The sequence below is a fragment of the Drosophila takahashii genome, chromosome 2R, assembly GCF_030179915.1.
Source record: "Drosophila takahashii strain IR98-3 E-12201 chromosome 2R, DtakHiC1v2, whole genome shotgun sequence".
Lineage (NCBI taxonomy): Eukaryota > Metazoa > Arthropoda > Insecta > Diptera > Drosophilidae > Drosophila > Drosophila takahashii.
Window position 1 is genome coordinate 24,686,182 of NC_091679.1, and position 14,473 is coordinate 24,700,654.

Sequence of the window (14,473 nt, forward strand, 5' to 3'; positions counted from 1 at the left end):
GAGATATTCAATTAAAAACTCAAAACTTCTAAGTTATAACAACCTTAAAAAGTTTACTTCGGATAGTCAAGGATTAATGACTTGATTAATCTTGACAGATTATATTTAAATTTAAAAAGTTAGCTCTTTTCCGAAAACACAGGTCTTTTTGAAGTAACCAGCTTTATGGAAACCATTCTTGGCTTTTGTGGTCGTGGGGAATCACGCAACTTCCGGCATCTTTTCCGGGCGACCTTCGCTGCAGGTGCTTGCCTCACAGGTTCCCTGCAACTGGGTGGTAAACCCACCAACCAACCACCAATCACTCCACTCGACGGACAAATTAGCAGACAAGTCTGCAGTTCGTGGGAGCTTTCCATATTGGTATAATGTACGTTTAGTGGGCGGATAAGGATAATGCCAACGTCAGCGGCTCCGTCTCCCACATGAGCAAACGTTTTAACTTTTCAACCTGCTGCCATAATTTCCGGGCTAATTGCCCTGCGTTTGAAATGGAAATTTACAAATCAATAAATTTTAGTGCCCGGCGCTGGTGGAGGTCCTTTCCCCATGGTTGCCATAATTATACACGTCGTCTGTCCTGTCGCCGTGGACGGGCTTTTGTTATTGTTTGCACTGAAAGACGTTGCCGAGGCTCTCATAGAGCCATCAAATGCGGCTGAACACTGGGAAAAACGGCTATTGCCAAATTATATAGGAGCGGATTTAGAGAACTTTTTAAACTAATCGAGATTTAAACGTTACTTTAGCCAAAAATAAAATTAAAATTAGTTTAATTGAAACAATTGTTATACAAACCATATTTTAGAAACCAAAAGTTAGACAAACAAACAATTATTACGACGACTTATAGTATTTTCATTAAAAATAATGTATCCGAATTGGTACGTAAAATTTGCCCTACAAATATATAAACGATCTTTATAAAACCATCCAAAAATCAGGACCTTTTTCTTAAGCTATTCAGCAAAAAAGTGGATAAAACATCTAACTAAGCAAAAGGTACCGTAATGAGAACTGTAAGTATTTTGTACATGTTTTCCCAATTATTTTCCGTGTAAATGGGGGCCGGCAGTCCGCACGGAAACCGAAAATCCAATAACATTTTGAGTCCCAGCCTTGCGTGCTTGACGAAGTCTTCGGTTTACCAGTTTAGTTTGCAATAGCCACCCGTGCCTTCAAGTCGCCAACCGAACAATGGCCCTTTTTAGTCCGCACCAACTGTCGAATCCCCGGGCTAATGTCTTCATACTGGTTAATTTGGGATGTGAGATGCTCTACGTGATCGATCAGCGACTGAAGGCGCAGCAGATTGCACAGGATAAATCTGTCCAGGGTGAGGAAATCTATAAAGTCAGCTAGGAACTAGGAACTTGAAACCACAAATATAATATTTCAGTTATTGGATGTCCTTGAATTTCGCAAACTGGCCTTTTGTGTTTAGCAAAGGTCAAAGTGTACTGAATTCTGAAAGTGCTTTAAAAAGTTTAGTCAAATCGTATGCTTTTTATGGTTTTGAGTTTTAAAACATTTGGAGATTTTAAAACATTTGGAGATTTTTCCATGCTGAACGCCAGTTCTTTTTAAGCTCCAAGTTCCTATAAACGGCCCTAAGATTTGAAATATTTTATCCTACAGTTATTCATGATGTGACTACAGTACTGCTCGAGCCCAAATTTATAGACTCTCTGCTGAACGGATCGAAGTCGAATAATGCCCAACTCCTGACTGCCGAGCATTGCAAGTTCATGCTGAATGACATAGCCACCTGCTCTTTGATGCGACTCGATGAGCAGTCGATGTCGAAACTGTGGAACCTGATGACCATGGTCTACAAGTGGCAATTGTTCGTTTCCCGCCATCAACACCACCTGCTGGAGATTACCTTTCGGCACCTGGAGGCGGTCAACAGGTTGTATCCGGATGCCAAGCGGCACATGCTGATTGACTTCACAAAGAACACGCTCCTGGACTTTTGGAACGCCAGCGGGGAGGAGGCGCAGCTCTCCATCTACCAGACGAATCGCTCCTGGCTGCAGTGCTTCAACACCAAGATATCGCTGCTGATTCGCATGGGCTTCCAGGCCATGGACGGTAGTTTCTTCAAGGAGGTGGACCAGGATTACTTCACGGAATACGTTCAAACGGCCGGCGATAATATCTATGCGAAAAGTGCAGAGCAGCGGGAACGGCAGCAGCGGGAGCCCAACAGCATGGATCAACTGGCCGCCCAGCTGAACGTAAATCCACCGCAAGGCGAGGATCTGCAGCCCATCAACGCCCGCCAGTTCCAGCAGCAGTTCGAGCAGACCTTCGGCAACGTGCTTTTCGACGATCCATCGGCCAGTTCCTCTGCCTGCGAGTTCGTCCAGCTTCAGCCCACGAGCCCAACATCCGAAAAGGAAGCGACGACGATGTCTCGAGGAGGAGGATCCTTCTTGAACCAGAACCTGCTCGACTTGTACAGCAAAATGCCTTAGTTTAGAAAATATTGTATTTCTCGTCAGTTGGTTTTTGTAAATGAATTATAAAAACGCCGTAAGTTGCATAGTTCTCGTTTGTTTTTGTTTTGTTTTCATCGAAGACATTGTTGTGATCAAAAAATAAATCAACGTTAGAATTTTGAGCTTGCGACTTGTTGTGAACAACTGTGAAATGTGTGGTGGGGGTGTGCGGTGCAGGGTAAAATAGAACCAAGGGTCGAAATGTACAATTACAAATATAAAAGTTAAGGGCGTGCTCCTCATCATCCTCATCGCGCTGCTGCCTGCGCTCCAGACTTATGGCAACAACATGAATATAATCAATTACTCTCCTCGTTTTGTGTGTCTCGCTTGTAATACGCTGCCTCCCATCGGAGTCAGCAAAGGAAAAGTTCGTCCGTGTTGGTGGTGGTTGTGGTGTTGGTTTTTCCAGCGGCAGGATCCTATTACATCTTCGCCTTGAGCGGCACTGCGTCCACCATGATATGCAGGGCCATCTTGAGGCACTCCTCCGCGGAGCTGATCTGCTCGCACGGATAGGCGGCTCCGTATTGCGTGAGAAAGTCGCAGTACTTGCGGTAGTTGCTCACCGCAAAGTCGTAGTTGTAGGCGCCCAGCGACTTCATGTCCGTGTCATCCGTGACCGACGGCACCGTCGCCTTGTGCGGCATCCGCCCGAAGGTGGGGTAGTCCAGTTCGCAGCCCTCGCACTTGCAGTCGAAGCGGTACTGCATGGACAGCGTGTCCAACCGCTGCTGCTTGCTGAAGATGGCGAAGTGGGCGCTGAAATATTGGGTATTTATTAGAATTAGTAGTTGGTAAAGAGTAAGCTTAGAGACTGTATTTTATTGTAATCTATTGTTATATAAGTTTGGAGGAATAAGACTAATAAATAGACCTCGGATTTTGCATATTTGCATATTTTTATAGGATAAAGATAGATCAATTCCGAAAACACCAAAGTTCGTTTCAATAAAAATATAGTTTAAAATAATGGCATATTTTATTTTATTTTTTTGCATTTTTGCTTAAAATGCCTATGCATAAAATATGCAAAATATAAAATAAACTGAACTATTCAAGATTGACCATTTCATAGCCAACCTAATTTTCCCGAAGAATATTGTTTGTTCCTTTTCGTCATTTCTGAGATACCTAATTTATTCCCAAATTTAAGGAAACCCGATTTATATTTCCAACGAGTAGGCGAGAAGAGGCAAAAATAGTAAAATGGGCAGAATATATTTCGCATATTTTATGGATATATTTTGCATATTTCCGATATGCATCCGAATTTGAAAAATATGGCACCTACCTAGAAATTATGGTAAAAATCGGACCAAAAATGGACAAATATGCAAACTCCGAGGTCTACTAATGAATAAACGAAAATAAATAGCCCAAATTAACTCTATTTTGAGCTATAGATTCATACTTATTACTCAAACTAGAGCTAAGCTATAAATCTATAATAATTAGCCCAGCCAATACTCACCCATAGTTGTCGTAGAGCACATTTCCCGCCTTAATAGGCCGCAGGACGAACAGGTACGCCTTGGTGCCCTCGTATATCCTCAAGGTATTGGGCGCACACGAGTGATTCAGCAGCGAGAGGAAGGCGTACGCCCCCGACGAGTGCGTCTGGTCGTCCTTGGTCTCGTTGACCTGCTCCACCAGATCGATGCCGTGCATATTCGAGGGCGAGGTCTGCAGGTGCCGGAACAGCAGATCCGTGAAGAAGTTCATGCCCTCCTCGCCGCCCAAGTGCCCCTTGAGCGGCGTGTATTCGATTATAAAGTGCTTGAGCACGGCACAGACCACGGAGCGCTGGAAGAGATCGGAGACGGAGCGCAGGTGCTGGTTGGTCACCAGTCCGTGGATGGCCCGATAGTGCTCCTGCGGCGACAGCTGCCCGTAGTCCAGGTCGAAGGCGCACTTGTGCTGGTTCTGCGGCTGCTCGCAGAACGCCATCAGCTCCTCGATGCTGGGATAGAGATCCAGGGCGGCCAGCGTGGTGCGCAGCGCGATGCCGTGGATCTTGTTGAACATGCGGTGCAGAAAGTCAATGATGGGGCACTCGAAGCGGTGGTAGGTGGCCATGGCCCGCTGCTTGCAGTCCTTGGAGCAGAACATCACGGAGCAGCAGATGTCGCAGGGCACAAGGGTCAGGTAGTTCTCTCGCTTGCAGGTGGCACACCGAATGTACCGCATGGGCGGCAGCAGGGTGGAACAGAAGGGCTGCTCCACGGCCACCAGGTCGCCGACGACCAGGTCCCGATTGCTCACCACAAAGCGACCCTCGTCGGCGGACTCGCGCAGCTCCAAGCAGTCGGCGATGTACGGCACCTGGGCGTGCGAATCGAAGCCGAGCTTGAACTCGTAGGGCACCACATCCGGCGGCTGCTGGTCGAGCAGCTGCTGGCAGTCCCGCTCCCGCTTGTCCAGCTTGTGGCTCAGTCTCGCCGGGTAGTTGGCCTTCCTGGCCAGCTCGATGTTGGCCAGGCACTCCCGGTAGCGCTTCCACTCGAACAGCACCGCCGACCGGTTGGCATAGCCTATGGACAGGTGCTCCGAGTTGGGCTCGGCATAGCATATGCTTTTGTTGTACAGCTCCAGGGCCTGTGGAGGAATACAGAGGAATAGCATTAGAGATATGGTCATCCGAGGAGGAGGAGGTTTCAGGTTATCACCTGAAAGTATTTCCGGTTCTTCAGCGAGAACTGCTCGTTGCCCAGCATCCGGAACTCGACGCTCCGCTTGTTGCACTTGTCCTCCCGCAGCGTCACGTTCAGGAAGATCTTCTCCATGTACTTGAAGTCAATGAGCGCCCGCTCCACGAAGTCCACCTTGCGGTGGTTCTCCTTCAGCTCGTTGAACTTGCCGGATATGATGCCGATCAGCTTCCAGTCGTTCAGCTTCTTCACCAGATCATCGCTCACGTCGTACACGTCCATCTCTTGTGCGGGGTGCTGGTCCTGTGGCTCCGTGGCTCCTGGAGGCTTCTCCGGATCAGATCGGATCGGTTTGGTTCGGATCCTTCGGTTCGGTCCGCGTGTCGACGCCGCCGCCTGTTTTTTTCAACCGCAAAATCGGCTCGTTTGGCCCACTGCCGGTGCCGCGAATTCTTTAGCTGGCGCTGGTGCTGACCGCTAATTAGCGATTTCACAGACGATTTCGGCTCGGCAATATTGCGATTATCCACAGGGCGATTTTAATGTTATTTTTTTGCCAATCCGCTGGAAGCAGTGTGGAGTGTAGCCTGCAAATAATTAACCCTGCGACGCTCGAAATGCACTAAAAAGTACCGCGAGATAGTTGCGTGCGTTAGCCAGGACACACACCCAAAAGATATTGTGCAGAAATATAATTATTTGAATCCTAAAAGTATATATTTGGAAAAAATAGAAAATTACTAATAAGTTAATTTTTCCATTTTTCAAATTATTTGCTTTTTATTTTTAAACTATTCCTAACACACCTTTGACATTATTTGGAACTCAGCAGTGTTTGCACATCAGAAATCTATTTTGGCGCCATCTTTGAATTCCCCCAAGGCGGTGCACACACTGGCACGATTCGTTTTTCCAATTTCCTCTTCCTCTTGCGACAGTTTCCAAGTTTTTGAAGAATTCGGGTAAATATTGGCAGCCAGACTGTTTGTTTTACCATCGCCCTGCTGTCAGACGGCCGCCGCACCAGTTCGGTTCAAGTTGAAGGCAAGGGAATATTATTTTTAGCCAGTAGGCCACAGCTAAGTGGCACCCGTGTTCTGTGTAAAAATTTTGTTTGGCTGCGAACTGCAAATAAATCAAATCGTTTTCATCCCAAAACCAGAGAACCAAGAGCAGGGAAGTACGTAAAATTAATATAAAAATAAAAGGTCGTGGGCAGAGTGATGAATTTATGGCCCATTCGATTTTGTAGCATGCCCATCATTCGGCTGGAGTCGGCGGACAAGGAGATCTTCGACACGGACCAGGAGATCGCCAAGTGCTCGGAAACGATTCGCACGGCCCTCGAGGATCTGGGCGATGAGAGCGACAACAGCGTGCTGCCCTTGCCGAATGTCAACTCGCTGATCCTGAAGAAGGTGCTCCACTGGGCCACCTACCACAAGGACGATCCCATGGTGGCCGAGGAGGACGAGAACAAGGAGAAGCGCACGGATGACATTTCGTCCTGGGACGCCGACTTCCTCAAGGTCGACCAGGGCACTCTGTTCGAGCTGATCCTGGCTGCCAACTACCTGAACATCCAGGGGCTGCTGGACGTCACCTGCAAGACGGTGGCCAATATGATCAAGGGCAAGTCGCCGCAGGACATCCGCGACACCTTCGCCATCAACAACGACTTTTCGCCGCAGGAGGAGGAGCAGGTGCGGAAGGAGAACGAGTGGTGCGAGGAGAAGTAATCGAATGTGGATTCCTTTAGCTAATATTATGGGGTCCTACATATAGACATACTCATTTGGTTAAAATTCGGTTATACCTGGATTTTTGTGCACCGTTAACTATCAAAATAAATAGACCATTGCAAAATCACAGTTTTGTTTTTTATGACTGATTAATTTCTTCACATTCCGAATAAGTTGCTTGGAATTTTACAATTTTATTTAAGGCAGGAAATGGTTTCAGCTTAAACGTATCAAATTTCTTAATTTTGGTAGTTCGAGTGTAGGAAAGTAGGTATAAAGAACAATTAAAGGCGCACTGTGCCTTTTGAATACTTCCATTTATTTAGTAATAATACTTATACATAGACTTATAATTTTTAATTGCGTACAAAATTATGTTTGTAAAAATAATAACAAATGTGCACATGCATTTTACATATGTATATATGAAGTTTATGTCATTTACAGCGCGCATAACAATGGAATATGGATTTCTGACAACCTACGTGTTTTAATTAAAAATCCTCAAGATGAACTCCATGAATTTGGCAACGATGGATCCCACCAGATTAAGGACCAGACCCAAAATTGTGAAGACAAAATCGATGAGGTCCTCAAGCTCGAAGGATCGCACGAATCGGAAGAGGAACAGTGCCACCAGCACAACCAGGACGGGTTTCACCAGAGAGAGTAGGAACCGGAGGGCGAAGAGGAGTGTGTACCACGTAATGACCAGAAGCAACACGTATGCGATCAGTTCACCCAGGTCAGAGGGCATGGACACGTTCTTGGAGACGAATTCGTAGAAGACCGCGATGGAGGATCCGTCGTCCTGCCATGGGTTCTTTTCCCGTCTGATATTCCTGCAGCTTTCCTGTTCCATGGTTAAGTTTCCTGGTCTGACGAAACTGGCAAGGCACGCTGATCGTTTTGGCAGTGAATTACAAGTGATTCACAAAAATCCAATTGCAAGATAATAAACAAATCTTCAAATTGCGAAAAACAGCTGTTGTGGTATGACCGTATTTCGATCATAGTGCCCAGCCCTGCAATGTGTGAAAATTGTAAGGTAAATTAATTTTTAGAAAGTGTATATTTTTAGTCGAATGCATAATTATTTCTCGTTACAAAATTTGATATCTAAACTTTTGAAAGTTGAAATTTGGCTTGCCAAAATGTACTTTATTTAATGTTTTACTTCAATTTATTACGTTTCTGTAACACTGATAAATAATTTAAATAATATTTAAAAATAAATAAAATTTTTTTGGTAGATATTTTAAGAAAACTGTATTTATTTCTTTAAATGTAGTATTAATTGTAGAAAACAAAAACAAATTATAAATAATTTTGATATTCAAGTTTTTATACCCGTTACTCGTAGAGTAAAAGGGTATATTGTATTCGTGCAAAAGTATGTAACAGCTAAAAGGAAGCGTTTCCGACCCCATAAAGTATATATATTCTTGATCAGGATCACTAGCCGAGTCGATCTAGCCATGTCCGTCTGTCCGTCTGTCTGTCCGTCTGTCTGTCTGTCTGTCTGTCTGTCTGTCTGTCTGTCTGTCTGTCTGTCTGTCTGTCTGTTTGTCTGTCTGTCTGTCTGTCTGTCCGTATGAACGCTGAGATCTCGGAAACTTTAAAAGCTAGAAGATTGGCATTTTGCATGCAGTTTCTAGGAGCACCTACGCAGCGCATGTTTGTTTCAAAAAGGTGCCACGCCCCCTCTAACGCCCACAAGCCCCCTCTAACGCCCACAGTTTTGAAGCTATTATAAAAATAGTAACTGATATGTATTCGCTTCGTCAATACCTATCGATTGGCCAAGTAAAAAATTGCCACGCCCACTCTAACGCCCACAAACCCAATAAACGCTTAAACCTGGCCAGCGCCTACATTTCCGCCTTTCATGACCAGTAGTACCAATATCTGGCGGTAGATGGCGCAATACAATATACACTAGCGCCATCTAGGAAATGGCATTGGAAAAAATCTGCGTTTTTTTCTGTGGTCACTCTAATTCACATTATGTTAATGCAAATTTTAAATTATTTGAAATGGGGCGCGCATTTTGTCTCTTTTTGCTCGTATACGTTTTTTACAAGTGGATTCACCTGCGCTAGAGAGAGACGGAAGATGTGCTAGGCAGAATTAAAAGTTATATTAAGCCTCTTTTAGAAAGAGATCCCTGGGTAAAAATCGAGCGGCGAAAAACATATAAGAAGGCATATTTCTATTAAGTTGTTTAGCTGAGTAACGGGTATCTAATAGTCGAAGCACTCGACTATAGCGTTCTCGCTGTTGTACTTATTGTAGCCCAATACTTTGTTTGCCTTTAAACTTTTTGCTTACTATGAAATCTTGCTAAATTAGATTAGACCGATTTACAATTTATTTTATTAATTTAAAATATCTCGATTTGTTAATAAATATTTAATCGATTTTCCATGGTTCTTTATTTGCCACGACAACGTACAAGCTTTTAATTAAATATTTGGTAATAATTACACCGTACAAAACTAATCATGCAGCTAATTATTGCTACTAATGTAACTAAACTTGAAATATTACTAATACGTAAGTAATGTTGACGTTCTTGTAGGTGGTGGTTTCGAATTAAGATTAAAGACCATTAAAATTGTTTTATGAAAACAAACTGTTATCGTGCAATAATTACTTTGTTCAAGTTACCAACAAAAGCAAATGAAATACTTTCTTTCAAAGTGCAGTGGGTTAAAGCTATCCCGGCCATAAATCTAAGTAGCGACCTTTCAACTTCGTCGCTGTGCATTGAACTGGCGGAAAATTCTCCAAAACCCAGCGAATCCCCAGGGAAAACCTGACAGGCAAAGGTAAGTAGCTGCCTGAAACTGATGCCACAAGAGAAAAAAAGAAAACACGGCAGGCGAACAATAAGCAATTTCCTTTTTTCCTTTCAGCTCACCCGGTTCAATGTACTGCACCCACTACTTGCGAAGAAATGGCAAATTTAATGGCAGTCAAATTGCCCACAAATTGGAATAGATGGCGCCCGAGCAGGATTTTTTGGAAATTCATACGATCGGTGGGGTGCCAAAATCAAAAGAGCCAGACTTAATTTACTCGGGCTCAGGGCAATTTCACCGAAAATGCAGTTTCATTGTTGTTTCTGTCAACTTGTTATTAGCTATGCTCTTTGCCACACAGCTTGTCCAGAGCAAACTACATGGGACAATGGGCAGAAAGTGCAAACAGATGTCCAACTTGGCTGCAGTTGCACTCTGGACTAGAAACGAAACTTCAGGGAACTGAACTCGACTTGATGCATCTGACAGGCTGACTTTGACACAAAGCCCGGGAGGACAGACGGTTGGGTCTATAAATAAGACACGACCCAGTACCATGTGCTGACAGCGATGCCCACGAACTATATTATTCATCACGCAGCAAGCATAGTTGGAGCTAAAATAAAGAAAGAGACTATCGGAAAAAATTGGTAGAACTACCTTAGTACGCACAGCATGAATTGATATATTTAAAAATTCTGTAATATTTATTTTTTAAATTAACAATTAATTTCACTAGCATATACATCATGATTCAAATTATAATTATACCCGTTACTCGTAGAGTAAAAGGGTATACTAGATTCGTGCAAAAGTATGTAACAGCTAGAAGGAAGCGTTTCCGACCCCATAAAGTATATATATTCTTGATCAGGGTCACTAGCCGAGTCAATCTAGCCATGTCCGTCTGTCCGTCTGTCTGTCTGTATGAACGCTGAGATCTCAGAAACTACAAAAGCTAGAAGGTTGAGATTTCCCACACATATTCTTTGGCTTCCTACGCAGCGCAAGTTTATTTTAGACGAGCGCCACGCCCTCTCTAACGCCCACAATCGCCGACTAACGATTTTAAAATGGGTCATGCGCCCACATCTTTAAAGATTTCCGAGAAGTATAAATGCAATTTTGTTGTGTATATTTACACCTATCGAAATGTAGAAGACATTTTTCAAATCGGACCATTCATTAAAAAGTTATACGCTTTATAAATTGTCAACATATATCTATCTCCCTCGCTCTCCCTTTAGCTGAGTTACGATTATTAGTCGGGACACCAACCCGACACAGCGTTCGCACTCCCTTTAGCTGAGTGACGGGTATTAGATAGTCGGGACACCAACCCGACTATAGCGTTCTCTCTTGTTTATTTTAAAATTGTTCTTAAGAGCTGTCTATATAGTCACCTAGAGCCAAAAGATTACTCCTGTGAAACAAATTAATTTTGTTGTATAAAAATTGTTAAAAAAGACTAACTTTTATCAAGTAGTGTGTGGACAGTCCCTAATACAAAAACAAGTTTAGGTCGTATCGGGGCATTACCTTTCTTTTTAAAAAGTAGGTACTTAACAAATTTTTAAATTTATTTAATTACTTAATTTACTTACTTATTTACTTAATAAATACATTGTAGGAATATTCTAAGTTCAACGTTTTGATCGCTCTTAAAAACGTCCATCCATTCCCTTCGCGAAGGTAAGCTGTAAAAACTTTAATCCGGTTATAACTTTCAGAATAGATCCAAGTTGTCATCTCTGCCAGCTGACCCAATGCGAGTCGTTCTGCTCCTCTGTGTTTGAGGGTGTTGTAAGTGCAACAACTGTGTCACGCCTTGTTTCTGCAAACGACAAAGTAGAGAATGGTACGGAATATACGGAGACAAGCTGCTAGAGCCAGCTTGTTATTATTTCTGGCTTTTGTTGCTGGCTTCATAAAAGTGTTGTGTTGTCCACGTGTGTTGAAGTGTGCACGTTCGTTTGTTTGTTTGTTTGTCCGGCGCTTCCTGTTGCTCGTTCGACTTCTGCCCGAGCGTTTCCGCTTCCTTTCATTTGCCATTCCGCCCCTGCCACCTCCTTTACTTCCCCGCCCATTTTCTAACTGGCATTTCATTTTTCCTTGTTTTGGATTTGCTTTGCTCTGCGGCTATTTGCTTTAAAACTCTTGCACCAGCCCAAAAAATATTTAAAGTACTTAAAAGTACAAAGTATTTCCAAACCGATTTTCTCAGTGGTTGCGGAGAGTAGTGCTCTCCTTGGTGTGCATAAAAAGGCCATCTTCATAGAAAACACATTCTGTCGCTGACACCTGTCGCTGCACTTCCATTAGAATTTGCTCCCAGTGCTAAAACAATACAGTACACTCGACAAAGAACCTCATAGGTGGTTGATCATCAGTTGAGATTCATACCGTTTACTTTGTGCGTTAATATTACCTTGTAAAGCTTGGCTATAACCGGCTTATTCTATTCGTTCACCTAATTAATTACCTTGTCAAAAGGATTTATTTCTATACATATGTACCTATTGATAATTATATTATAAATTATACTTTATATTATAGAAATGCTAATATGTGCTAATTTCTGTAAATTAATTCATTTGTAAGCGTAAAGAAACTTACTTAACAAACCGGTGAGAAAAATGTCCCAAGCGACTAGATTAAAAAAAAGAAATAGGAACAATTTCTCAGTAAAAACAAAACTATTTCGTAGCGACATTAGCTAACATTAAAGAAAAACTCATCAAAACATGTCATCAGATTTCGCTGAAATCTGAGGCTAACGGCAGTCTTTAAAAGATCTCTTGAAAACTAACAGTGGGACAAATTCAAGATAATTACACAAGATTTAAGTTGAGAAGAGTGAAAAAAAAGCATATAATCATATTTAAAATGTTTTTTTTTTTGTAATTTTTTAAAATGGTTTTTTTCTGGAATATACGTTTGCATTTATCTATTTCTTTTAGCAATATGTGGAGGTACTAGTAATTTTTTCCAGTGCTCTTGCACTTTGACACCTCCGATTTAGCCCACTCCATCTGGGCGAACGACACGTGTCAAGTGTAAGTGCATCGGATCGGGCAACCGCAACTTTTGCAACTCACAGCTGACCTTTTCGCGATGGAACCTCTCGAGTCGCGAGTCTCTGATGCTGTCGGTTGCCGGGGGCAAAGTCATTTGACATAGTCAACTTGTTTTAAATTAATGAGCACGCCGAAAAAACGCGCATGAAATTGCTTTGCGTCTTGGGCGAGGAACCTGAGGTGGCAGGAAGCAACAGGTGGAAAGGGTTCTCCCCCAGGAAGTGGCCGTAAAAGGCCGCTCGAGAACCACCGAGGAAGGACCTATGCAAAGATTCCGCTTGGCAAACTGCAGGGAAAAGTTCTTCGCCCGAAAAAAAGGCTGGCGGGCATAAGAAAATTACAAGAAGCGAAAGAACAAACAAAAGGGCCGGAGCCTAAAGGATACGAGTATCCTTTTGGGCTTCGACGCGTCTCGTATATGCCTAATGGATTCACCAAATCATTTGACCAAAACACCAAAAGGCCTTTATCCCCTCTTAAATGTCAGCGCGTTATGAAATTATGGGCTAAATGAAATTATTCGCAAATAAATGAAATTGTGCAGTGAACGGAAATCATTTATGTACATTATTTTTACACTTTCTCCTCTCGTTATTTCTTGTTTTTTCTTTTTTTAATATTTTCATTCAATTTTGAGCTGCCACTCTTTATCCCGCCTGAAATATCAAAGGTGAGAGGAGAAGGGGGCCGCACAAGGAGAGGAGTAGTTTCAGCGAGAATTGGATCCCCGGGTGAGGGATTTCAGGTGGGCTCTGTCGTGTCAATTCAATCAAGCGACCTGGCCGCCGTGACTCCACTTTCCACTCCTCACTTTTCTTTCTTTCGCCAACTTAATCTCGATGTTGTTGGCCCCGTTGTTGTTTGGTTATACAAAATGAGAATTTATTGTACGGCACACATAAGCTGACTATAATAAAATTTCAATTTGCCCGACAAACGATGTCGTCGACACTCGTTTTCCTGCATAAAAGGCAAAGAAGCGGCACAAAGCAATCGCAGTTCCCCCGGCCAAAGTGTACGCAAATATCGTTTATGTATAAAGAAATATTCCATCGTGCGTTTTATTTACGCTTATTGCGATGTGAAAGTTGGTGAACCTCTGGTTAACCTTTCACAGTAAAAGGTTCCAACTCAATTAATTTCAGTTTTCGCCAACTTTTCTATTTACTGTTTCTGAAAATGTTAAAAAAAATGGAATAGAAAGAACTAACATGGACTTGGCGTTGGCCACAATTTTTGAGTGGTAGAAATTCACTTTCACAGCCATACAAACATAATTAACATATAAGCCACGCACATTTTCCTACGACTACGCTGATGCCAAAACGTTGATTTTAAATTTCCCTTTCGAATTTCACGGCGGAATCCTGTTGAGCATATGAATCCCGGTTCTCTAATTACTGCCAGCGGGAAGTGACATTTTCAAAGAGAGCGGAAAAACTGGTGGGTATTTGGAATGTAAAGTCCGTTGGTGGGAGCTCTTTAATCGGTTTTAATCCTGCCTGGCTTTTCGGTTTTTGTTACTTGCGGTGAACTTAGTTGGTAGGAAATAAAAGGTGTAAAGCATCAGGAAAATAAAAAAATTCAAACCACAAAATCGGCTTAAATATATTTTAATATCATCAGAGTTGCATCATTTTTTTGAGCACCAACAAACGCTTTATTCCTGCTAAAAACATTTTTGCAAAGATAAAA

General features: G+C 42.8%; 4 protein-coding genes across 4 annotated transcripts; 2 read left to right on the top strand and 2 right to left on the bottom strand.

Annotated features, from left to right (window-relative positions):
- The first annotated feature begins 1,197 nt into the window (after nucleotides 1-1,197).
- Nucleotides 1,198-2,480, top strand: OSCP1 (Organic solute carrier partner 1). The gene is made up of 2 exons (XM_017141941.3): nucleotides 1,198-1,336; nucleotides 1,639-2,480. The coding sequence occupies exons 1-2, from the start codon at nucleotides 1,198-1,200 to the stop codon at nucleotides 2,478-2,480; spliced, it is 981 nt and encodes a 326-aa protein (XP_016997430.2).
- A 63-nt stretch (nucleotides 2,481-2,543) lies between these two features.
- Nucleotides 2,544-5,900, bottom strand: Smyd4-4 (SET and MYND domain containing, class 4, member 4). Its single transcript, XM_017141940.3, has 3 exons — nucleotides 5,174-5,900; nucleotides 3,979-5,102; nucleotides 2,544-3,266 (listed from the first exon to the last, which is right to left on the bottom strand). Exons 1-3 carry the CDS (start codon nucleotides 5,435-5,437, stop codon nucleotides 2,930-2,932), a joined length of 1,725 nt encoding a protein of 574 aa, XP_016997429.2. The 5' UTR covers nucleotides 5,438-5,900; the 3' UTR covers nucleotides 2,544-2,929.
- A 226-nt stretch (nucleotides 5,901-6,126) lies between these two features.
- SkpB (SKP1-related B) lies at nucleotides 6,127-7,002 on the top strand. The gene is made up of 2 exons (XM_017141886.3): nucleotides 6,127-6,335; nucleotides 6,408-7,002. Exon 2 carries the CDS (start codon nucleotides 6,409-6,411, stop codon nucleotides 6,892-6,894), a length of 486 nt encoding a protein of 161 aa, XP_016997375.1. The 5' UTR covers nucleotides 6,127-6,335; nucleotide 6,408; the 3' UTR covers nucleotides 6,895-7,002.
- Nucleotides 7,003-7,195: 193 nt separating this feature from the next.
- Nucleotides 7,196-7,989, bottom strand: LOC108057581 (uncharacterized). The gene has a single exon (XM_017141888.3). The coding sequence runs from the start codon at nucleotides 7,757-7,759 to the stop codon at nucleotides 7,388-7,390; it is 372 nt and encodes a 123-aa protein (XP_016997377.2). The 5' UTR covers nucleotides 7,760-7,989; the 3' UTR covers nucleotides 7,196-7,387.
- Nucleotides 7,990-14,473: the final 6,484 nt, after the last annotated feature.

What these genes read in the sequence shown, in the direction of transcription:
- OSCP1 (XM_017141941.3), top strand. Translation starts at nt 1,198, where the DNA reads ATGGCCCTTTTTAGTCCGCACCAACTGTCGAATCCCCGGGCTAATGTC. An exon ending in ACAGGATAAATCTGTCCAGG is followed by an intron (nt 1,337 to 1,638) that starts GTGAGGAAATCT and finishes TTTATCCTACAG; the next exon opens with TTATTCATGATGTGACTACA.
- LOC108057581 (XM_017141888.3), bottom strand. Translation starts at nt 7,759, where the DNA reads ATGGAACAGGAAAGCTGCAGGAATATCAGACGGGAAAAGAACCCATGG.
- SkpB (XM_017141886.3), top strand. Translation starts at nt 6,409, where the DNA reads ATGCCCATCATTCGGCTGGAGTCGGCGGACAAGGAGATCTTCGACACG.
- Smyd4-4 (XM_017141940.3), bottom strand. Translation starts at nt 5,437, where the DNA reads ATGGACGTGTACGACGTGAGCGATGATCTGGTGAAGAAGCTGAACGAC. An exon ending in AGAACCGGAAATACTTTCAG is followed by an intron (nt 5,103 to 5,173) that starts GTGATAACCTGA and finishes ATTCCTCCACAG; the next exon opens with GCCCTGGAGCTGTACAACAA. An exon ending in GTGCTCTACGACAACTATGG is followed by an intron (nt 3,267 to 3,978) that starts GTGAGTATTGGC and finishes CCAATATTTCAG; the next exon opens with CGCCCACTTCGCCATCTTCA.